This window comes from Mobula birostris, chromosome 14 (genome assembly GCF_030028105.1).
Source record: "Mobula birostris isolate sMobBir1 chromosome 14, sMobBir1.hap1, whole genome shotgun sequence".
Taxonomy (NCBI): Eukaryota; Metazoa; Chordata; class Chondrichthyes; order Myliobatiformes; family Myliobatidae; genus Mobula; species Mobula birostris.
This window is the reverse complement of record NC_092383.1, coordinates 40,191,025-40,215,614: the sequence shown is the minus strand read 5'-3', so window position 1 is coordinate 40,215,614 and position 24,590 is coordinate 40,191,025. Positions and strand designations below refer to the sequence as shown.

Sequence of the window (24,590 nt, the reverse complement as noted above, 5' to 3'; positions counted from 1 at the left end):
CATGCTGTATCTCAATAAATTAATAAATAAATTATCCCTGAGAGCACCTCACACCTGATGATCAGGTCCTTCCCAGTTATCAATCAGGTACACACTCCCATAGTCCCAATTTCCAAAGTGTTTCCCAATTTCTGCTTTACCTTCCCAATTCCCTCCAGCCAATTTTTGCTGCATGTCTTGGCCCCTCCAAATCAGATCCCCACCGCCTTCACCTAATCAGATGTGATGGTGAAGGGGATACTGAATCGCTCAGGCTAGTTACCGAACAGCATGACCTTGCTCTCACTGTGGTTAACTCTGGCTCCTGATGCCAACTCAAACTGGTCGCAGGCGCTGATCAATCTGCAAACTGACCTCAGATCTGAACAAAGGATGGCAAAGTTGTCCATATACAAGGAGGGTTTCACATGGGTCCCTCCACTGCCTAGCAGTGTTACCCCTCTTATACTCCCATCCTTTCTGATGGCTTCAGTAAATGGTTCTATGCAGCACACAAACAAGACAGGGGACAGTGTGCAAGCCTGCCTGACTCCAGACGTGACGGGGAAGCTATCTGACAGCACTACACAGCAGATGGATCCAGTTACTAATTTCCACCCCAAAGGCCATTCTGGAAAGTATATCCATCATGTGCGTGAGTGATATCCCTTCAAAAGCTTTCTCCTGATCCAAAATGACCAGGCAGGCATTCACCTCACTGTCCTGCACACAGACAATGGTGTCTCTCAGCAGCATGACACTGTCAAAGATCTTCCTGTCAGGCACAGTGGAGGTTTAGTCCAGGTGGAATGCCAGACTTGATCACATATTAGGCTGGCATGATGCTGTAGCAGTAAAAGTGCAACTTTGTCACAGGCATTACCCATCACATTATGGGCATATAACCATTTCTTTAAAAAAGACGTTTGCCTCACATATATATCCCCCACGTTTGAGACTTCAATTGATTTGGGAAATACTGAAATACAATTTGAACTCTGATGACAGCATAAAATATTGTTCAATGCAAAATGACTTTCCATTCACAGGCTACTCAATAGTGGATGCAATTGAATGACCTTGATCCAGTCTTCACTGATGCATGCATATGCATATCCAATATAGTCATCAGACTGCAATCATGAAGATGTAATCATGGCTTATTAGACCTTTCAAATGCATTCGCAGTTCCCGCGAACAGTGTACAAATTGTGAACTGAATATGTGACCTTCCTAACCATTCATTCTTAATTACCTAAACAACAAGGTAACAACTATTTTTGTCTTAAGAATTAGATCTGATAATTTATTTTAACATTTTATTCATGTCATTGATAAAAATACATTTAGAAGAGAGTAACTACTTTAGCTAAAGGTTAGAGAAGATTAGGAAAAAACACTACATAAGAAACCATAATTATGTTTGGGTCTATATCCCAAATGAAGTATATCACCAAATCACATTTTAACTAATCTGAAAAATATTGGCCTAAGCAGTTGCAGAGATTAAACGTATATTTTACCCAGTGGAAGTAAATGCACTTAAGGAGTTGGAGGGAAAATAGGACTACAAAGACACCATATTAAGCAGCACCATACATTATTTAGGCTTTCATATTATTTGCATTAATTTTCTTTTGAACAAAACCATCACTTTCACATTGTAGAGAATGAGGAAGTTTTAGAAAGTAATAATTTGGATTCTGATCACTGAAGCAGCCGTATCAGCAAATTGTTTTGGTAGCACACGCTGTGCAGTTATTTTAGTTTACAATTAATAATCTTACCATAGATTTCTCCAGTGTAGATGTGGGAGACATCATAATTCAACACTTCACCTGACACTTCCACTTTAAAATCATCTGTGAATAAAGAGGTGTCCCGCTTCATTCTTAGGTTGAAATTCCTAATAAGAGAGGAGCAAAAAGAATTGAATTAACTTAACAATATTGCCATCTTCTAAAAGTTGATGTGAATAAATTTGCATATTACATTAAAATCTTCACATGCAAATTAAATCAACTTCTTTCCTCTATACTGCAGAAAATGGAGCTTATGCCACCATCCATCACTCACTAAAATACCAACAGACTATGAGCTAACTTCATTCTAGTTAGCTTTTCCAGTAAACATGTGTCGCAGGATGAAATACATATGTTGCAAAAATATGCACTGTGGGATTTTTAGTTAAGCACTGTTTATTCAAATCAGAATTAATGGACAAATAAACAGAAAGGGAAAGGATAGAGCAAAAACAAAACACATTGTCAATATCTACCTCAATTTCAACCAATTTTACCAACTTTTTTCTCAAGCTCAGTTCTACAGAATTGTACCAGAAATTATAATTAACAGTTCTAAACAAACATGGAGTTCTATCAACTTCATATTGAAATATTTTAAAACATACTAGACCCTTAAAGTTAAGGCTTTATAGTGTTTTATATGCAAATACAAAGCCAGTTATATTATTAGAAAGTTATTAATGTAACAACACATTCTGGAAAGTCATTTTCAAACTAGAACAGAAAAATACTAAAAATTGACATTTTAGAATGGTAACTCAAGATCCAATGTCCATATTTTCATTGAGACTAAGTTGCAAGGTTTAGCATTCTATGAACCTGAGCAATTAGACCTAGCAGTAGGCTACTCAGCCCCTCAAATCTGCCCGGCTATTCAATAAGATCGTGGCTGATCGACACTGGCTCAGTGGCAGTTCCCCATCATCTCTATTTTCTTGATATGTCAAATTTTTATCTAGATCCACCCCAAAGGACAAAATTAGTCCTCTTGAGGATCAATGTGGTCAGCTATTCATGCAACTGAAAGAGATGGGGAAGAACTTAATTTTTGTTTTGCATCCTTATTTATTCAGGAGACAGACATGGAAACTTTAGAACTGAGGCAAAAGAATAGTGAGTTCATGGACCATATCTGGACTATGAAAGAGGAGGTGCTGGCTGTCTTGAGCTGCAGTAAAATCCCGGGACCTGCCAACATGTTTCCTTGGACCTTGTGGGAGACCAGAGCAGAAAATGCAGGAGCCCTGAGAGATGCTTAATATGTGTTAGCCAGGGGTGAGGTGGTGGAGGACGAGAGGATAGCATAGCTAATTTTGTTCCAGTATTCTAAAACTAAGAACAGTACAAGAAATTTTAGTCCTGTGAACCTAACATCAGTTGTGGCTAAGTAACTGGAAGGTTTTCTAGGGGACAAGATATAAAAGTAATTGGATAGACAGGGCCTGATTAGGGATAGGCAGCATCCATGAAAATGAATAAACAGCTGACATTTCAGGCTGAGACCCTTCATCAGAACTGGAAAGGAAGGAGGAAAACACCAGAATAAAAAGATGGGGGGGTGGGGAGGGGAAGAATGAGAAGGGACTGAGACCCCAAACAGTCTTCCCAGGTGAGGCAACACTTCATCTGCGAATCTGTTGCGGTTGTCTATCGTATCTGGTGCTCCCAATGCAGCCTCCTCTATATTGGTGAGACCAGTCGTAAATTGGGGCACTGCATTGTTGAGCACCTCCGCTCCATCCCCCAAAAGAAGAATTTCCCAGTGGCCAATCATTTTAACTCCTATCCCCATTCCTGTTTTGATATGTTGGTCCATGGGCTCCTCTTCTACCACAATGAAGTCACCCTCAGGGTGGAGGAGCAACACCTCATATTCCTCCAAACTGATGGCATGAGCATTGATTTCTCCTTCCAGTAATTTTTTCTCTTTCCCCTTCCTTTATTCCCCACTCTGGTCTCTTACTGCTTTCTCCTCACCTGTGTATCACCTCCCACCTGGTGCCTCACCTTCTTCTCTTCCTCCCATGGTCCATTCTCCTCTCGCATCAGATTCCTTCTTTGCCAGCCCTTTACCTTTCCCACCTACCTGGCTTCACCTATCACCTTCTAGCTTGTCTTCCTTCCCCTCCACCCACCTCTTTATTCTGGCGACTTCCTCCTTCATTTCGAGTCCCAATGAAGGGTCTTGGCCTGAAACATCGACTGTATATTCATTTTCACCTGCAGAGTTTCTCTAGCATTTTGTGTGTGTTGCTCTGGATTTCCAGCATCTGCAGAATCTCTTGTGGTTAGGAATAGGTAACATGGCTTTATGCCTGGTAGGTCATGTCTGACCAATCTTATAGAGTTTTTTTGAGGTTACCAATAAGGTTGATGATGAAATGGCAAACGCATTATCTATGTGGTCTTTGGCAAGACCTTTGACAAAGTATCGCATTGGAGACTGGTCCAGAAAGTCAGTCATTTGGCATTTAGGATGAAATAGCCAACAGGATCCAACACTGGCTGGACTAGAGGCCTATGACTAGTGGTATACCACAGGAATCAGTGCTAGGTCTGTTTTTGTTTATCATCTATACTCAGTGGCCACTTTATTAGCAACACCTGTACACTTGGTCGTTAATGCAAATATCTAATCAGCCAATCGTGTGGCAGCAACTCAATATATAAAAGCATGCAGGCATGGTCAAGAGTTTCAGTTGCTGTTCAGACCAAACATCAGGATGGGGAAGAAATGTGATCTAAATGACTTTTGCCGTGAAATGATTGTTGGTGCCAGAGGTAATCTGAGTATCTAAGAAATTGCTGATCTCCTGGGATTTTCATGCATGACACTCTCTAGAGTTTACAGAGAATGATGTCAGAAACAAAAAATAACATACAGTTCTGTGGGTAAAAGATTCTTGGTAATGAGAGAGATCAGAGGACAATGACCAGGCAGGTTCAGGCTGACAGTGTTACATAGTGATGTGCAGAACAGTAACTCTGAATGCACAACACATTGAAACTCTGAATACACAAAACATTGAAACTTGGAAAAGTGGATGGGTACAGCAGAAGACAACTCAGTGGCGACTTTATTAAGTACACGATATATGTAATAACATGGCCACTGAGTGTATATTAATGACTTGCGTGATGTGGTAAACTGGATCAGCAAATTTGAGGATGACACCAAGAATGGGGACATAGTGGACGATGAGAAATACTATCAAAAGTTGCAGTGCAATTTTGATCAGCTGGGAAAATGGACAAGAATGGCAGGTGGAATTTAATGCAGAGAAGTGTGAGGGATGGCACATTAGGACAAACCAGGATAAGACGTGCACTGCGAATGGTCGGGCAAGGAGGTCTGCAGCAGTACAAAGGGTCCTAGGTATGAGTCCATAATTCCTTGAAAGTGGCATCACAGACAGTAAGGAAGGTTTTTGGCACATTGGTCTTCATAAATCGGGCATTGAGCACAGGAGTTGGAATATTGTGTTTAAGTTGTACATGACATCAGTGAGGCTGAATTTAGAGTGATGCATGTAGTTCCAGTCACATAGCTACAGGAAAGCTATCAATAAGCATGCAAGTGTGCAGGATGTTACTGGGACTTGAGGACCTGAGTAATAAGGAAAAGTTTAATATGTAGGACTTCATTGCCTTGTATGTGGGAGAATGAGGGGAGGTCTTGTAGAGGTGTACGAATTTATGATAGGGTAAATACATACAGGCTTTTTCCCTCAGGTTGGGGAAGGGACTAGAACAAGAAATCATAGGTTTTAGGTTGAAATATTCAAAGGGAATCTAGGGGTAAACTTCTCACTCAGAGGATGGTGCGCGAATGGATTGAGCTGCCAGCGAAGTAGTAGATGTGAGTTCAACTGTAACATTTAAAAGAAATTTAGATAGGTAGATGAATGAGAAGAATTTGGAGGGATGTGGTCCAGGTACAGAAAGACAGGACTACACAGAAGATCAAGTTGACATGAACTAGGTAGGCTAAAGGGTCTGTTTCAATACTATAGTATTCTATGATCTCTGGGAGCATTGAATTCAAGAGTCGCCACCCTGTAAAAGAAATTTCTACATACCACAGTTTTAAATGACCAGCCCTTTACTTTGAAAGTGCATCCCAATTTTTGAGATTCTCCAATTAGTAGAAATAGAACAAATTTGACCATCCTCTACAGATGACAGATAAGAGAAATCCATACCACAGGTTGTTGATCATAAACAACATCCCTTCTGTATTTCCATCCAAGTTTAATTCCCATATCCTCTGCTCCATACAGAGAACAAATCCAGATCCCTTACCATCTGTAATTTGTGTTAGTTAACTTGTCCAGTCAGCTACTGTTCTATGGTACAGTATGGCCTTTGGGAAACACAGTTCAAAAATTTCAGATAACCAGGCCTTCCAGGTTATGAGAATTGAGGACGAAGACAGAGAAAGTGTGCGTGTAATGTGGCGTAGCATGGCATGGAAGAAAAGGGAAGGGGTGCTTGGTAGTGGCTAGGTAGGAACTGTTGATGTTTCATGTGGAAACTCTTTGTCAGGACTGAATAGAGGGGGAAGGTAGTCAATATAAACAGGAGGGGGGGATTTGTGAGACAGGGGGCAGTGGGTGATTGTTAGATTAAGGAGGGATGAAGGCTGAAAAGCAGATGGAGTTGAATTAGGACCAGGGATTTGCGGGGGAGGGGGGGGGTAAAAGGATGGAAATCTGGCTCCATCTGTCCCTCAAACATAAGCAAATCTGCAGGTGCTGGAAATTCAAGCAACACACAAAAAATGCTGGTGAACGCAGCAGGCCAGGCTGCGTCTATAGGAAGAGGTACAGTCAACGTTTCAGGCCGAGACTCTTCGTCAGGACTAACTGAAAGAAGAGATAGTAAGAGATTTGAAAGTGGGAGGAGGAGGGGGAGATCCAAAATGATAGAAGACAGGAGGGGGAGGGATGGAGCTAAGAGCTGGACAGTTGATTGGCAAAATGGATACGAGGCTGGAGAAGGGAGAGGATCATGGGACGGCAAGCCTGGGGAGAAAGAAGGGGGTGGGGAGCCCAGAGAATGGGCAAGGAGTTATAGTGAGAGGGACAGAGGGAGAAAAAAGGGGAAAAGAAAATAAATAAACAAGCAAACAAACAAGGAAGGAAGGGATGGGGTACAAGGGGCAGGTGGGGCTTAACGGAAGTTTGAGAAGTCAATGTTCATGCCATCAGGTTGGAGGCTACCCAGAAGGAATATAAGGTGTTCCTCCAACCTGAGTGTGGCTTCATCTTTACAGTAGAGGAGGCCATGGATAGACATATCAGAATGGGAATGGGACGTGGAATTAAAATGTGTGGCCACTGGGAGATCCTGCTTTCTCTGGCGGACAGAGCGTAAGTGTTCAGCGAAATGATCTCCTAGCCTGCGTTGGGTCTCACCAATACATAGAAGGCCGCATCGCAAGCACCGGACACAGTATATCACCCCAGCCGACACACAGGTGAAGTGTCGCCTCACCTGGAAGGACTGTCTGGAGCACTGAATGGTGGTGAGGGAGGAAGTGTAAGGGCATGTATAGCACTTGTTCCGCTTACAAGGATAAGTGCCAGGAGGGAGATTGGTGGGAAGGGATGGGGTGGGGGGGGGGGGGGGCGAATGGACAAGGCAGTCACGTAGGGAGCGGTCCCCACGGAAAGCAGAAAGGGGGGGGGAGGGAAAGATGTGCTTAGTGGTGGGATCCCATTGGAGGTGGCGGAAGTTACGGAGAATTGTATGTTGGACCCAGAGGCTGGTGGGGTGGTAGGTGAGGACAAGGGGAACCCTATTCCTAGTGGGGTGGCGGGAGGATGGGGTGAAAGTAGATGTGCGTGAAATGGGAGAGATGCGTTTGAGAGCAGAGTTGATGGTGGAGGAAGGGAAGCCCCTTTCTTTAAAAAAAGGACATCTCCTTCATCCTGGAATGAAAAGCCCCATCCTGAGAGCAGATGCAGCGGAGACGGAGGAATTGCGAGATGGGGGTGGCATTTTTGCAAGAGACAGGGTGGGAAGAAGAATAGTCCAGGTAGTTGTGAGAGTCTGTAGGCTTCAAGTAGATATCAGTAGATAAGCTGTCTCCAGAGAGAGAGACAGAAAGATCAAGAAAGGGGAGGGAGGTGTCAGAAATGGACCAGATAAACTTGAGGGCAGGGTGAAAGTTGGAGGCAAAGTTAATGAAGTCAACGAGCTCAGCATGCATGCAGGAAGCAGCGCCAATGCAATCATTGATGTAGCGAAGGAAAAGTGGGGGACAGATACCAGTATAGGCTTGGAACATGGATTGTTCCACAAAGCCAACAAAAAGGCAGGCATAGCTGGGACCCATATGGGTGCCCATAGCTACACCCTTAATTTGGAGGAAGTGGGAGGAGCCAAAGGTGAAATTATTAAGAGTAAGGACTAATTCTGCTAGACGGAGCAGAGTGGTGGTAGGGAGGAACTGGTTAGGTCTGGAATCCAAAAAGAAGCGGAGAACTTTGAGACCTTCCTGGTGGGGGATGGAGGTATAGAGGGACTGAACATCCATGGTGAAAATAAAGCCATGGGGACCAGGGAACTTAAAATCATTGAAAAAATTCAAAGCGTGAGAAGTGTCACAAACATAGGTAGGAAGGGATTGAACAAGGGGGGATAAAACGGTGTCGAGGTATGCAGAAATGAGTTCGGTGGGGCAAGAGCAAGCTGAGACAATGAGCTGGACAGGCTGGTTTATGGATCTTGGGTAGGAGGTAGAAATGGGAAGAGCGGGGTGTGGGAACTATAAGATTGGTAGCAGTGGATGGGAGATCCCCTGAGTTGATAAAGTTGGTGATGGTGTGGGAGACAATGGCCTGATTCTCCTTAGTGGGGTCATGATCGAGGGGTAAATAAGAGGTATTCACGAGTTGTCGCTGTGCCTCAGCAAGGTCCCTCGTCAGTCTATCAATCGTCCACTAGCCCCCGTCTCCATTCCCTTCTCCTCTATAAAAAGGCCATCTTCATCTTCCAGTCAGTCCTGATTCAGGATTCCAGACCAAAACCACTGACACTCCCCACCATCCCTACTACTCCAGCTCCCCCCAACCACCCCCCCCCCCCGACTTTGCCAACCCGGCAAGCTCCTCCAGTAGACCGCTTGTTATATCAGCACTAAAGTGCTGGGGACCTCCATCATACTTTTATTTCAGATTTGCAGAAACAGGGGTGCTTCGTATCTTGAAGTCCCAGTGCTCCCTTTTCACTTATCCATGGCCTTTTTTTTTAAATTCAAATCTCTTTCTGGCACACCAGTAGTGATTAATAAATCTTCTCTGAAACTTGGATTTCTGTCTTTTCCTAGTTCTGATAAAATATCATCCACATAGATGCTTGAAATAGCACCAATGTTTCTTTCACATCAATCGAAAGGGTGGGTATTTCTTTCAATCCGGGGTTTGATTTACAGGAACCATTTCTACAAAAGTCAGGGTGGACATTTACAGATAGTAGTTATTCTAAGTTAAATAGTTACTAGTTTATTAAGGTGAAAAATATTCAACGGTTATTAACAGCCATACTACTTCAAGACCAGAGTAACGAAAAGCTTTTAATGGAGGTTACTTGGTTGCAACTTGTCCCAAACACGTGAAGAATTCTACTCTTATGTTGCAGCTGACGTAAGCATTTTCCTCCAGTCCTTTTTGCCAACACATGGTTTATGAGCTATAATAATAATCAGGTTCTAATTAGCACATTAAAATTTGAACACAACTTTCTACTTAAGCATATGATTTTATATTCCTTTTATGATCAGTAGATCAGCTTTGAAATGCTTTAAAAGATTTGCCTTGAGTACAAAGTTACTATTTTAGTAACTATTTTATTTAGTACTATTCTTTAGTACTATTTTACTACAAGATACTATTTTACAAACATTTTAAGGACAAATATGTTTAAAGACCAACTTATACTGATTGATCCCAGTTTAAGTAAACAATCTGGACAATCAGCTTTCTGAGATCTGCTCTCAGGAATTTGTGAGGCAGATGATGATTAAAAAGGACGGGTGACAGCTGAACCAAAGGGGACCAATATCCTTGCAGGCAAGTTTGCTAGAGCTGTTGGGAGGGATTAAACTAATTTGGCAGGGGTATGGGAACCAGAGTGATAGGTCTTTATCCTTGGGATGTATCTATCCTGTGCCTTCCAAAGTGCCCCCAAAAAGTCCAGCCATTGCTGTCCTGCCATCAGCCCTGCTAGTGTACACTTTGAATCAACTTTAGCCAGCTCCTCTCTCATGCCTTGGTAATCCCCTCTACGCTATTGTAACACTGATACATCTGACTTTAGCTTCTCCCTCTCAAACTGCAGGGTGAGTTCTATCATATTATAACCACTATCTTCTAAGGGTTCCTTTACTGTAAACTCCCTAATCAAATCTGGTTCATTACACATCACCCAATCCAGAATTGCCTTTTCCCTAGTGAGCTCAACCACAAGCTGCTCCAAAAAGCCATCTCGTAGGCATTCTACAAATTTCCTCAAGTTTGTCCTAATTTTCCTGCATATTAAAATTCCCCTTGATTATTGTAACATTGCCCTTATCACATTCCTATTCTATTTCCCATTGAAATGTATATCCCTCATCCTGGCTACTGTTTGGGGAGGGGCCTGTAAATAACTCCCATCAGGGTCTTTTTATCCTTGCAGTTTCTTAACTCTACCTACAAGGATTCCAATCCCATGTCACCTCTTTCTAAGGACTGATTTCATTTTTTGCCAACAGAGCCACACCACCCCCTCTGCTATCTGATTGCCCTTTTGATACAATATATCCTTGGATATTAAGCTCCCAGCTATAATTTTTTCAGCCACAACTCTGATGCCCACAACGTCCTACTTGCCAATCCCTAACTGCGCCACAAGATCATCTATCTTATTACGTATGTTGCGTACATTCCAATACAACACCTTCAGTCCTGTGTTCATCAGCCTTTTCAATTCACTCTCCTTCCCCCTTTAAAATGCTATAACATCCCTGACCCTGGCACCTTGGAGGCAGCATCCCACCTTTCATGTCCACAGAACCTCATGTCTACTCTTCTAACCACTGAATCCCCTATCACGGCTGCAGTCCTCTTCTTTCCCCCTCCCCATCCTTCTGAGCCAAAGCACCAGACTCGGTGCCAGAGACCCAATCGCTGCAGCTTAGCGCTGGCGGTCAACCCCACCCTTCCCCCAACAGTATCCAAAGTAGTACATTTATTATCGAGGGGAATGGTCACAGGGATACTTTGCACTAGCTGCCTATTTCCTTTCCCTCTGACAGTCACCCAAGAACCTGCCTCCTACAACTTCAGGGTGACTACCTCCCTGGTCTCCTTAAGGGGAAGTCTTGCCTGACAAATCTGTTGGAATATTTGATAAAATAACAGGCAGGAAAGACAAAGGAATCACTGGATGTTGTGTACTTGAATTTTCAGAAAGACTTTGACAAGGTGTTGCACATGAGGCTGCTTAACAAGATAAGATTCATGGTATTACAGGAAAGATACTAGCATGGATAGGAGATTGACTGGCAGGAGGCAAACAGTGGGGATAAAGGAGGCCTATTCTGAATGGCTGTCAGTGACAAGTGGTGTTCTGCAGTGGTCAACATTGGGACTGCTTCTTTTCACGTTAAATGTCAAAGATTTGGATGATGTAAATACTGGTTTTGTGGGCAAGTTTGCAGATGATAGGTGGAGGGGCAGGTAATGTTAAGGAAGCAGGGAGTCTGAAGGAGGACCAACAGTTTGGGAGAATGAGCAAAGTGGCAGATGGAATATTGTGTCGGGAAGTGCATGGTCATGCACTTTAGTATTAGAAACAGGGAGAAAATTACAGGTGCAAAGGGACTATGGAATCTTCATTTACAACACAGATGAGAAGGAATTTCTTTAGCCAGAGGGTGATACATATGTGGAATTCATTGCCACAGATGGCTGTTGAGGCCAAGTCATTGAGTATATGTAAAGCAGACATTGATAGGGTCTTGCTTAGTCAGGTCATCAAAGTTTGCAGGGAGCAGGCAGTAGAACAGCATTAAGAGGGATAATGAATCAGCCAAGATGGAATGGTGGAGCAGACTCGATGGACCAAGTGGGTTAATTCTGTTCCTATGTCTCATCTTCTTATAAATGCTTGTGTTACATGCTAACTAAATTGCTGCCCTCAATAATTGGTTACAGGTCTAGCAAAGACCTGGCTTCTTGTTAGGTTATCAGTTCCAGAAAAAGGTCAAAATGTGTTTATTCTAATTGTGATACAACCCAAAGTACATCTTTAACAAATGTCAGGTGAACTCTTCAGCAACCTTCCTGTAAGAATGAAAGGTACTGTGTTCAAGTTCCAGTTCCAAGCAAAATGCAACAGTTATATACAAGACTGACAGAATCCAATGCTACACACACAAAATGCTGGAGAACTCAGCAGGTCAGGCAGCACCTATGGAAATTAATATAACAGTTGATATTTTGAGCAAAGACCCTTCATCACGTCTGGAAAGGAATTGGGAAAATGCCAGAATCAAAAGTTGGGGGTCAGTGGGGAAGGAGGATGAGCTAGAAGGGATAGGTAAAGCCAGGTAGTTAGAAAGGTAAAGGCTGAAAAGATTAAGGGAGAAGAAAGAATCTGATAGGAGAGGCAAGTGTAACATCGCAGTAAGAAGAGGAGGACGGGCATCAGGGAAAGATGCTGGTCAGGTGACGAGAAGAAGCAAGAGTGGGGAACAGAAGAGGGAAGGGGGAAGGAAAGGAGAAAAAAAGGGGGAAATTACTGGAAGGAAAAATTAATGCTCATGGCATCAGATTACAGGCTATCTCATTGAAATACAAGGTGTTGATCCTCCACTCTGATGAAAGTGGCCTCACTGTGGCCATGGACTGACATGTTGGAATGTGAATGGTGACAGGCATTAAAGTGGTTGGCCACTGGCAAATTCCGCTTTTGGCATATGGAGCGGAGGTGCTCGACAAAGTGGTCCCCAATTTACGTCAGGTCTCACAAATGTACAGAAGGCTGTACTGTGAGTACTGGATACAATAGACGGCCCCAACAGATTTGCAGGTGAAGCGTCGCCTCACCTGGAAGGACTGTTTGGGGCCTGGGCCTGACTGGAGATGAGGGAGGTGGTGAATGGGCAGTTGTTTGGTGAAAGCAGCAGTACTGTTGCTTACAGGGATATACGAAATCTAATGCTATCAGCCAGCCAACTTTTGGATTAGACATCAAGGCTCCAAATATTTACTCAAGCGCATATATCAGATCCACAGCAGTACCAGAAAATCAGAAAACTCTGGCAGTGTCACGGCCATTATTTCTCAACTCTACACAAGTTCTCATCACTGTGAATTCTTGATATATTTGACTGAGTAACTGCTTTCAAATTATAATTGCTGCCAACTAGACACAGGACTTTTAAACTACTCCATCCACACTAAAGGGACTGATTGTACACAGATTTCTTTGACAGAATCTCTCACAAATCAATCCTAGAAAGTTGCAAAGGAATTCACTCCAGTCTGTTCTTCCTAGTCCCTAGTGCCATGTAACAGAAAGACTTTCATACCCCAAACAGAACTCCCACCTTTCCCAATGCAACTAATTCCAAATTATTTTTTGAGTGTTTTTCCTGTATATTTGTTTCTATTACTGGTGTCAATAAGAAAATTAAATATTTTTTCTTAAAATATTTCAAGCCTTTCCAGCAGAAACTTTGAAACTTATTCTAGTGCCAGTAATGCATTACTTTGGCTCTTTTATAACCATAATTTTAACTGTTCCTAACCAATTTATTTCCCCAACAAAATCACTGGGGTTAACATTTAAGAACCACATGAAGTGGAAAAGCCAATCTGAGATATCAAACAGCTCCAGTGTAAGTACTAATGACAGATTATCTTTGAAACATTGAAAATTAAGGCTTTGTGTTATATTTTCAGATATATTATTTTACTCATTTGGGTTAAATCATTCTAGTTTCTAGGATTTTAATGCTCATTTTATCTGTGAAGTTGTTTCAATGCCTATAATTTTCCTTATTCATTAATCACTTCTTGAAGAATTTAATAAAATTAAACTGTTTTAACCAGACAGCTCTCTGAATAACCATTAGGTTCATTAACAAAACGCATATTCCAACTGCAAATGGCCTATGTATTAGCAATTAAATTTTAAAGTCTGCCTCTTAAAAAGATTAAGTTTGAAATTGGAAAATAGACCTCTCATTAAATCAGAGGGCCTCCGAGTAATGACTTACCAACTATTCTGAAAAGATCACTCAGTATTCGTCAAGCATTTCAAAAAAGATCAATCTTTTTATATTTAATGGACACTGGTAATCTCCTCTTAAAACTTATGACTCTCATTTGGAAGTTTATTCAGCAAAACATTTTCAATAGGTGAGGAAATAATTAACAGCCATATGATCACATTTTGCTAATGTACTTTCTTTCATTTTAACTTCGAACTTCCCTGACCATAACCAATAATGTGAAAAATCAGGAATCAAGAATATGTATATTTTATGCAAATACTCTGAATCTCAATACTTCAGAAGGTGCCTTTGGTAACTTGCTCATAACCTTTTCTCCATCCACCCACCTCAGTTATAGTCTACATTGAAAAAAGCGCTCATCATAGTCAGATTCTAAAACATCATGTTATTATTAGTGAAGATTTGAAAGAAACAGTTGAAAAAGTTATTGCTGTGGCATTTCTTGTGCTCCTTTTCCTCATCTTCACCAGGCTTACACTTTCCAATAGCCTTCCTGCCCACTCTCATCCAAGGGTGTGTTGTGGGCAGTAGGACCAGTTTCAGTGTTTTAAAACCCTACAGTACAATTAGGATGAGAGGGCCACATTTGGCAGAATTACTGAAATGCAGCTGTCATTGACTTGTCTATTGCCACCATAGTGCCAGCCAATGAACTGAAGACAGGGCATTACTTAAGGGAAAAATGATTCTTAAATAAGGCAAGTTTTCTATGGATTAGGCCAGGACATGAATAAAACCTAATCAAGTTTCAGGTACTTGCTGTGAAATAGTCTTAAGTGGACAGCTTTACATTGCATTCTATAATTCATTTCATAGGAATACTTATACACCTACACAAAATATAGATCTGACTCAACTTTCCCACCACCTACAGCACTGCAGCACCTAAACAATTTACAATATGTTCCCCACTTAATCAGAAGACCAGCCCAGAGGCTAATCATTCAGTGCTTCCTGCTATCAGGTTAGATCGTACTTAAACTGATCTCATCACTTGTGCTGTCATATTCCTGCAGCTACATTTTATTCTCCTAGCCGTATAGGTTCAGCCTGCCACCAATGACTACGCCAAAGGTGGAGGATTGGGCCCCGAACCACTTCACCTGCATATTAGCAGACAGCTGCTGTCACAGGCCAAATTATTTATAATATCAATGATCAGACACATTCGGAAACAGAAAAACCATTTGAAAATAAACAAAGTTTCAATGAGAAAAAAGAATTCAAAGACAAACATTAAAGAAAATAAAGAAAAAAGACAATCCATTTGGGTGTTCAATTAAGGTCAGCAACCATGTTCAAAGGAATGAGGTCATGTTCTCCACGTCAGAGTTGGCTGCTGTAAGGCTAAAAGGACGATAAACTCAAAGTGCACCTGGCCCCTTTGTTCTGTGTGCAGTCAATGTCCACACACACTGCAGAATTCAGCAGATGAATGAGAAGTCAGCACCAGCTTCTGATCTCCAGCTTGCTCCTAACTTCCATGTTGCAATGCATACACAGGTATAGAAGTTAGATCCTGGTTTGCATGATCTATGTGGTTATTTCTACTACACCCAAAAGGAAACACTCCTGGAATGCAAAAATTCAGTGTTTCCCAGTTACACAGGGGAGAAAAATGTTATGTACCAAAGCTCTGCAAAGTCTTAAATCATCCAGAATGAGTTACATTACATGGGTAAAAGATGAATCCTGCAGGAACAAGGTACTAGGAGCTGCAAAACATAGAAGGACAAGGACAGCTATTATCGGTGTCTTTGAAAGTGGTGCATAGTCATTCAAGATCGACATCACCCTTACATCTACAAGGGAGAAAGAAAACTATTTGTAGTGATGAGAGTGGGAAATAGAACCAGTGGAACTGTTCCACTAAACGCTGGCATAGACATGGTGAAATGGGTTGCCCTCCCTTTGGATTGTAGCAATTCTAACAATCCCAAGAAAGGAAGCTTGTGAGAAATTGACCAAAAGAAAAGGTCAGCTGGTATACTGGACAGTGATACTCGCACAGAGAGGCTCATTATCAGGCTCACAACCCACCAATAATGCAGCCAAGTGAATCATATTTCCAGGAAAAAGCAAGCATTGTTTATAGGGGTGGTGGTGAATACTATCGGAGCACCATTTCCTCTCTTCCACCCATAAAAATACAAGCAAAACTAACTACAGAGATCCAGGCAAATCCCCATGAGGATTAGATGCTAAAGAAAAAGGGCAAATGGTCAATAAATTAATGACATGATTTCAACACTCATTGCTAAAGATGCCCAAAATACAAATAACTGATTCTTTACTCAGGGCACTATCAAAGACACTGCAGAATGGGAATTGGTAAAAACAAAGCAGCATTCTTTGAACATAGAACACAAAACAGTACAGCACATGAACAGGCCCTTCGGCCCACAATGTTGTGCCAAACCAAAAAAGCAAAACAAAAAACACCCAAACACTAATCTCTCCTACCTATGTGTCTATATCCCTCCATCTTCCTTACATCCATGTGCCTATCCAAACGTCTCTTCTATTTACCTCTACCACCAACAGGCAGCACATTCCAGGCATATGATTCCGAGTAAAAAACTTACCCCTCACATCCCCCATGAACTTGCCCCCTCTCACCTTCAATGCATGCCCTCTGGTATTAGACATTTCAACCCTGGGAAACAGATACTCTCTGTCCACTCTATCTATGCCTCTCATAATCTTGTAAACGTCTGTCAGATCTCCCCTCAGCCCCTGGGGCTCCAAAGAAAGCAACCCAAATTTATCCAGCCTCTCATGATAGCACATGCCCTCTAAACCAGGCAGCATCCTGGTAAACCATGGAAAGCATAGAAACGTAACAGTTGCAACACACTCAACTATATTGATGCCTGCTGGAAGGTAGCTGCAAAAATTGCAGGTCTTAATCATTATGGCTCACGGCAAATTTTATCCAGTCCTAATGATAAACGTCAGTGTTTATCTTCTTGACCCACTATTAAATGATGACATCTGTGGAGACCTAGATCATCACTGAGTTACAGACTTTTACACACAACACAAAAGTGTAAAGACAAATTACAGACCACAGTATTACCAGGTACCTTCCAAATTTTTGAATAACTTTACACCTTGAACATTACATTGTCAATCAGTAAGAACAAGTCTTTAACAAAACAAGCAAATTTTAAAGTTAGAAAATTAATGAGAATAAGGAAGACTATATAATCAGGGCTATTATCTCTGGCATTAGAATGACACAAGTTATAGCACTTAAGGGCAAAACTTCCCAACATTTCTATATATTCTTCGTAAATCTCTTTACTTGCAAATCTGCTGAACCAAATTAAATGATTACAGAATGTAATGCTATAAAAATGAAGAAGATTGTATTTAGAAATTAAGTTAGGCTAAGGCTCATTAGATGACTATTCCTTTTCTGGAATGTTTGGTAGATCGCATATGAAATGTCATAAAAAATGAGACAAACTTTAGCTGAGCATTTTCATAAACATAGTCAAACAGCAGCACAAAATATTGAACCATGGCACAATGCCTCATTTTAATAATGTAAATCTAAGTTTTATTCCACTTCCTGCACACTTAAAAGATAACTTATCTTTAATCTTATGAATAAAGCTGTTACATTTCAAATAGTAGTTCCACTTCCACAAACATAACTTGCCTAGCGAAAAGAAAACAAGACAAAGTCCCCTGTGATGTCTTCTTCACATTCATATTTCATTTTTAACTAAACCAATTATTCCAAGCAACACACAATGTGCTGGAGGAGCTCAGCAGGTCAGGCAGCATCTGTGGATGGAAATAAACATTTTGGGCCAAGACACTTCATTAGGACTATACTTATTCCAAGTCCAGCCAGCATCATACAATGCATTGGGAAATAGAGCAGTTGCCTTAAGATGAGACTATAATTGCATCTTCTGTTTAGAGAGGCTCAAGTTCCTTCTGTTGACTTGGGCGACAGGCTGGAAGGCATACTGACAGCTGCCTCATTTTTATGATTCAGGCGACACAAAATTAATATAGACTCTTGGAAGAGCAGCTGGTGTGTTTGTTGTTGCCGCCTTTCTGGACTACACATTGGCCAAGCTGCACCAGTGAGGAGCAGTGACTGGCCAAATACCCAAAATTATTAATCTACTATCTTTCTAGCTCACTTCTCCTTTCTGGACCATCTGAAACAAAACACAGCAAACAGGAACTTCTGGTGGAAGGATTAGTCTCAACACAGAAGCAATCAACTCAGGTACCTAAGTGGAAATTAATCTCTACATCTTTTTTGTTTGTTCTTTGAAAGTTGAAGATTCTAACTTTCCTTCTGCCTCAATGAAAACCTGGTATTGAAAAATCATTGCTGCCAAATTACATATGTTTGATTCAAAAGAAGTAAACCCATTTTTTCCTCTCAATTTCAACAGATTTCCAGCATTAAAAATATTATCAACTTTGGTCAAAAAGAATCAAGATAGAAATTTCCTACCCAAAAATACCAAATACTAAGCATTGCAAAACAATATTAAAGTTTTAAAGTTAACATAAAAATGTGTTGACAAATTTAACCTTCACAAATTTGTACTTGTAACTTTTGGACCATCATTGGAGTAACTGCCATGGTGAAGATTTTAAAAGATATGCCAAAAAGTTAAAAGACAAGAAAATTTGCAAATGCTGGAAATCCAAGCAACACTCACAAAATACTGGAGGAACTCAGTAGACCAGGCAGGCAGCATCTGTGCTGCCTGGTCTGCTGAGTTCCTCCAACATCTTTGTGTGTGGTAAAAATTTAACCTCAAATCATCAAAAACATTAAATCAATACGCGTGATGTTGGTTCCAAGTAATTATTGTCCTTCAGACACTAACAATGAGCTGCCTCCTTAAAACATACACATTTCTAATAAGCAGGAAATATCAAGATTCTGACCCAGTGAAAGTGAGTAAAAGGCTTTATATTCAAGACTGAATGATGAAAGATTGGAGAGAAACTTGCAACTGAATATCAGCTGCTGCTCCATCTTTCCTGTTAGCAGGGGTCAAAGACTTAAGATGTCTTGAAGTTTCTTGGGGTTTCTGCAATCCATTTTATAGATGATCCAGGTCAGTTTCCGATTGGTGATTCCCAGAATATTGATGATTGGGGAATTCACCAATGGTTAAAGAGATACTGCTCTGAGAAAGGCTATAGACACTAAATAGATTGAAAAATGAAATAAACATTCATTTAACTAATTTGTGTGATTTCTGACACAAGACTAATGGGGGGGGAAGCAATTGTATCATCATAAATTTAACTATGATACAGACAGTCTAAAAAAAAAGAGAAGGGACAGAATTCTTAAACCTATTAACAATACGCAACAAACACAACAAAGTTGAGGATGGTGCAAATACAAATCAGGATTTTACTTTAAGAAATGAAATTGGGCAGATGGAAGCTTCACCAATGGGACAGCATTTTAGTGGTAGTGACCATAACAGTTAAATTTATCATGGCTAAAGGACAAGATGAAAGAAGTAGAGAATCTATCTGGGGCAAAGCCAATTCTATTAGACTGAGAAGTGCACTAGAAACTAAAACCACTGCTTGCAAACAGAACCAGTGTTGGAGTATCATACGTAAAAAGGAGATGCAAAACATTCATGGTATAATACTCCCACAAAGAGAAAAGGCAATGCTATCAAATCCAGAGCCCACTCTATGTCCTAGCACATAAAAGGAAGGGTAATATTATAAAAGGGAGCTTCACATCAGCCAGAGAGTTTACTAAAACGGTGCCCCATTAGAGTGTAGGAAGTGTAGGTAAAATTAAGGGAAAGTGGTAAAGCAGAGAAAGCTACTGGCAATTAACATCAAAGGAATTCTAAAAACTCTTCGGTGAGCACAGACAGCAAGGATAATAACTAAGCAAGGTGTAGAGCTCTTTAGGGACTAAAAATATACTGCTAAATGCAACGCAGGTGGTACAGGCAAGTCTCTACATGAATATTTTGTAATTGCTTTTATATAGAGCAAGAAGATGCCAATATCATAAGTTGAACAAGGTACAATATTGTAGAGGTTAAACATAGTCAGGAGTTTATCATCCTTGAAAATTGATACATCACTAGACCCAGATGACAAATAACCAATGAGGAAACTGCTGACATATTTACATATTTCAATTCTCTCTGACTACAAGACTAGGGTCAGAGGACAGCTAATATGATGCTGCTTTCAAAAGGGATCAAATAAGTTAAACTTGGAAGGTAGCAAATTAATGGAATTCATTTCAAGGGATGGTTAAAGGTGTAGTTAGAAGGACAGAAATAAGTTAAAGAGATACGCATCTACACAAACCTAATCATTACCTTAGTATAGTACACTACGACCACTTTTCACTACAAGGGACTTTGTTTTGTTTTATCTTAATTGCTCTTTCTTGTTTAATTTCACATAGTTAATTTATGCTTTTTTTGTGAATATTGTGCATCTGATGCCGTGCCTGTGATGCTGCTGCAAGTAAGTCTTTTTGTTGCACCTGTGCATGTGACAATACTCAGCTTTGAGGTAGTCAGCATGGATTTAAATTGTGAACCAGAAATGACCTCTCCTTAATTCTTTCAGGAGGTAACAAGGGAGTTCATTTGATAATATCTATGCCTTTTAGTAAAACTTGATAGGTCTTGTATGACAGGCTGGTCTAAAAAAAAGTGGGATCCTCAGGAAAGGGCTGAGCTGAACCCCAAATTAGCTCAGTAATAGTTAATATAGTGCCTTGTAAAAGTATTCAGCACACAATTCTTTGTTCATATTTTGACCAATTTAACTGAAAATTTTTATTGTGAATTACGTGCTCCTTTTTTCACAGTAGAGACAACAACAGAAAATTGTAAAGCATGAAAAACTAAAAATTCAAAACCTGAAATGTCAGCAGTTCAAAAGTATTCATCCTCCTTTGCTCAGTGTTTAGTTGAACCACCTCTCACAGCTATTACAGCCAGTAATCTTTTTGGACAAGTCTCCATTAGCTTTGCAAAACGTGATGGAGCAAGATTTACCCATTCCTCTTTGCTAAATTGCTCAAGCTGTACCAGGACACTGACTGGGTCACTGAAGGACATCAAATTTTTCATTTGAAGCCGCACCATGGTTGCTCTGACAGTGTGTTTTGGATCATTGTCCTGCTGAAAGACAAACTTCCTCCCCAGTCTAAGCTTTCTGGTAGAAGCCAACAGGTTTTTATTCAGGATCTCTCTGTATTTAGCAGCATTCATATTCCAATCAATCCTGACCAGACTGCCAGTCCCTGCTGCTGAAAAGCATTCCCATAGCACAATATTACCTCCACCATACCTTACTGTAGTGATAGAGTTACCTGGCTGATGCGCAGCATTAAATTTACTCCACACATACTACTTAGTATTGGGCCAAAAAATTCTACTTTCGTCTCATCCAATCACAAGACCTTGTTCCACACCTTTACAGTATCTTCTAAGTGGTGCTTTGCGAAGTTTTTATGGGCAAGGATATGATTTCTTTTTAGCCATGGCTTCTTCCTTGCCACTCTTCCATAAATACCCTTTTTGTGCAAGACCTTAGAGATTGTGAAGCCATGAACTTCTCTCTAGTTGCAACCACTGATTTCTGCAGCTCACTCAGAGTGACTGTTCACGTCACAGTAGCCTCTCTGACAAGTGCCAGACTTTTCTGGTGGCCTGACCTAGGCAGTATAGATGTGGTTTCATATTTTCCCCACTTTTTCCATGATGGACTACACTGAGCCCCAAGGTATGTTCAGTGCCCTTGAAATAGTCTTATAGCGTTCCTCAGATTTGTGCTTCTCTATTATCATTTCCCTGACTTGACTTGAAAACCCTTTTGTCTACATTTTGGTTTGATCTGGCAAAAATCTACCATACTGTTGGATCTCACAGAGAGAGGGGATATTTATTCAAGTGATCCTCCAATTTTCCACAGGTGAGTTGCTAAGTCTTGCACCCGAGGTAGGTTAGCATAGTAATAACAAAGCAGATGAATATATTTTTGGCCTCACAATTTAGTTTTTCATTAATTAAATTTTTTAGTAAATTGTTGACAATTTTTGGAATTTTTCTTTTGATTTGATGTGATGCACAATGTTTTGTAGATTAGTTCAAAAATATCTGTAACGTTCAGTATATTGGCTCGTATATGTCTAGGGGAAATCCCACCCAGCACCTGCCTCAACACTCCGCACAGGGTCGGTTGCCGCCCGAATCAAACCGAAACATCAATCATCAGCCAGCACACCCAGTAAATTTTAACAAGTACACTTTATAGATATTACTAATTCTATGACATTAATATAAATTTGATACAGAAAAGGAAGTAATGAAAAAAAAGGCGCCAACACTTATCAAAGTCCAAGTTCTTCACGTGCAACCGTTGGAGCTCAATCAATTCTGGACGACCACCCAAATCCTGTCGACTCACGGCTCGGGACCACCCGAAGTGATCGACCGGAGCCTCTCCGCACGTCCACCGTCCTCTTCGTCTCTCCTCCGACTTCCCCCAAAAACCCCCGCACGTCCGCCGTCCTCCTCGTCTCTCCTCCAACTCCCCCCAAAAACCCCGTCCACAGTCATATGATAAAGCATTATATCCGAAAACAAAACGATACATGACCACCCATTGGTTAATAGCACCCTGCTATCTATAATAACCCAAGCAACTGTCTAGTTAGAGACTTTCTCAGCATTCCCCAGTATAACATAACAAAGAAGCCATTTTAAATTTAACAAAAAAAAGAAAGACCCCATACATATCCTACTTCGATATATTTTAAGTTTTAAAATGTAAAATGTGAAAATAGTTGTGGGGGCTGAGTACTTTTTCAAGGCACTGTAGATTTTTTAATGATTGAAAGCCTGTTATGGAAGAGATTCAACAGGGTCAGTACTTAGTCTCAATCATTCAATCTAAAGTGCGAAATATTACAGACCATTTTTTAAGCATCTGGACATTGCTGGAAAATCCAGGGATTTATTCTGTCTCCTTACTTGCCTTCTTGAATTATTGTAATTTTAGTGACGTGCTCCTACAAGACAATTCCAGGATTCGAACCAAGCAATCATGAAGGCACAGCGTCACCCACACGCTCCCCAGCACCCCAACCAAGTCAGGATAATGTACAACTTGGAGAGAGCATGCAGCTGATGATGTGACATGTGCCCAAGAGTTTGTCTTCCTTGTTGCTGAGTTTTTCATTGTACATAGGAAATTTTCACACTATTAAAAGATATGGATGGCCTGGCAGATTCCATAAAAAGAATTTAATCCACAAATGTGAAGTAATACATATTTGAAGAGATGCTACTAAACAGGAATAGGGAGGATATTTGTAGCAGGACAGCAGGACAGGTCAATACAATAGTTGCAGGTAATAGCCTTTATCATACGGTGTACAGAATGCACAAGTGTAGTTACATTACAACTATAAAGCAGCTGAGTGACCCAGCCTTAAGTACTGGCTTCATTTTTGGTCACATTAAAAGAAAGATGCAATTGAGCAAGAGGGGCTGCAGAAAAAAATTTCCAAATGTTGTCAGGATTGGAAAGTTGTTGTGAGGAGGAAAGACCAGATAAGCTTGTGAGGTTTTCTTTAGAACAGAGGAGGCTGCAGAAACAGACTGTAAAAAGTTAAAGGTGCCTAGAAGAACCTATTTCACAAAGGAGTTAAAATGAGGGGGCATTGATTGTTTTTTTTATAAATGGTAAAAGGATTTGAGTGAAGACATGAGGAAATACTGTTTCCATCCAGACAGTGATAAGGGTCCAGAACTTAGTCCCTGAAAGGATAGCGTATTCATAAACCCTCACATTTAAATATCTCACCACTTGTGTTATCTTAAGAGCCGTGACCAAGGGCTATAGGATTTGGCACAGGAAGCTGGGTTTCTGTTGAGTAGCTCTCTCCTCCCCTGCGACTCACTCTCCCCCAACAACTTGGCAGTCATGATGGGCCAAGTGGACTCCAGTAATATCTTCCTCAATTCTAGGCTAGCTTCATTCAATACATGTTACTGAAGAGATATTACTCTATTGTGGCCAATTTCGTTCAGAAACAGCCAACATTGTTTTTAATTTGTCAGTAAAAACAAAACAGCTCTCCAACAATTTTGGCCCACTATAGACATAGTAGTTTTTGGTCTTTAAAGACACAGATGAATTTGTTCTGGAAGACAGAGGGCAGGAAGGGTGTCCACAGCATGGCTTCCAAATTTGGTTAGGGACTAGTATACTAATCACCAATCCAAAAACAATATGACTTGGTGCTTTAGAAAATAACTATGAACATGCCAGAAAATGTTCAACAGTTCCCCTACTGTTCCAGAGATGTTACTCTGACATCACTCACCACTTCACTGTTAATATGATGAAAAGATGATTAATTTATCATTGCTGTATAAATATTAATTCTTCAGACAACAATCGTGTTGGCAATAAAGGGTCTCTGGATTGGTTTATCACTTTTTATTCTTAATAGCACAAAG

The 24,590-nt window shown here is 40.8% G+C and overlaps 1 protein-coding gene across 1 annotated transcript in view; it reads right to left on the bottom strand.

Moving 5' to 3' along the window:
- Positions 1–24,590, bottom strand: part of adam10a (ADAM metallopeptidase domain 10a) — a 172,791-nt gene that overhangs the window by 94,861 nt on the left and 53,340 nt on the right. The window contains exon 3 of the mRNA XM_072278428.1: positions 1,767–1,885. Coding sequence (XP_072134529.1) covers positions 1,767–1,885 — 119 coding nt within the window. The remainder of the gene's footprint in view (positions 1–1,766; positions 1,886–24,590) is intronic.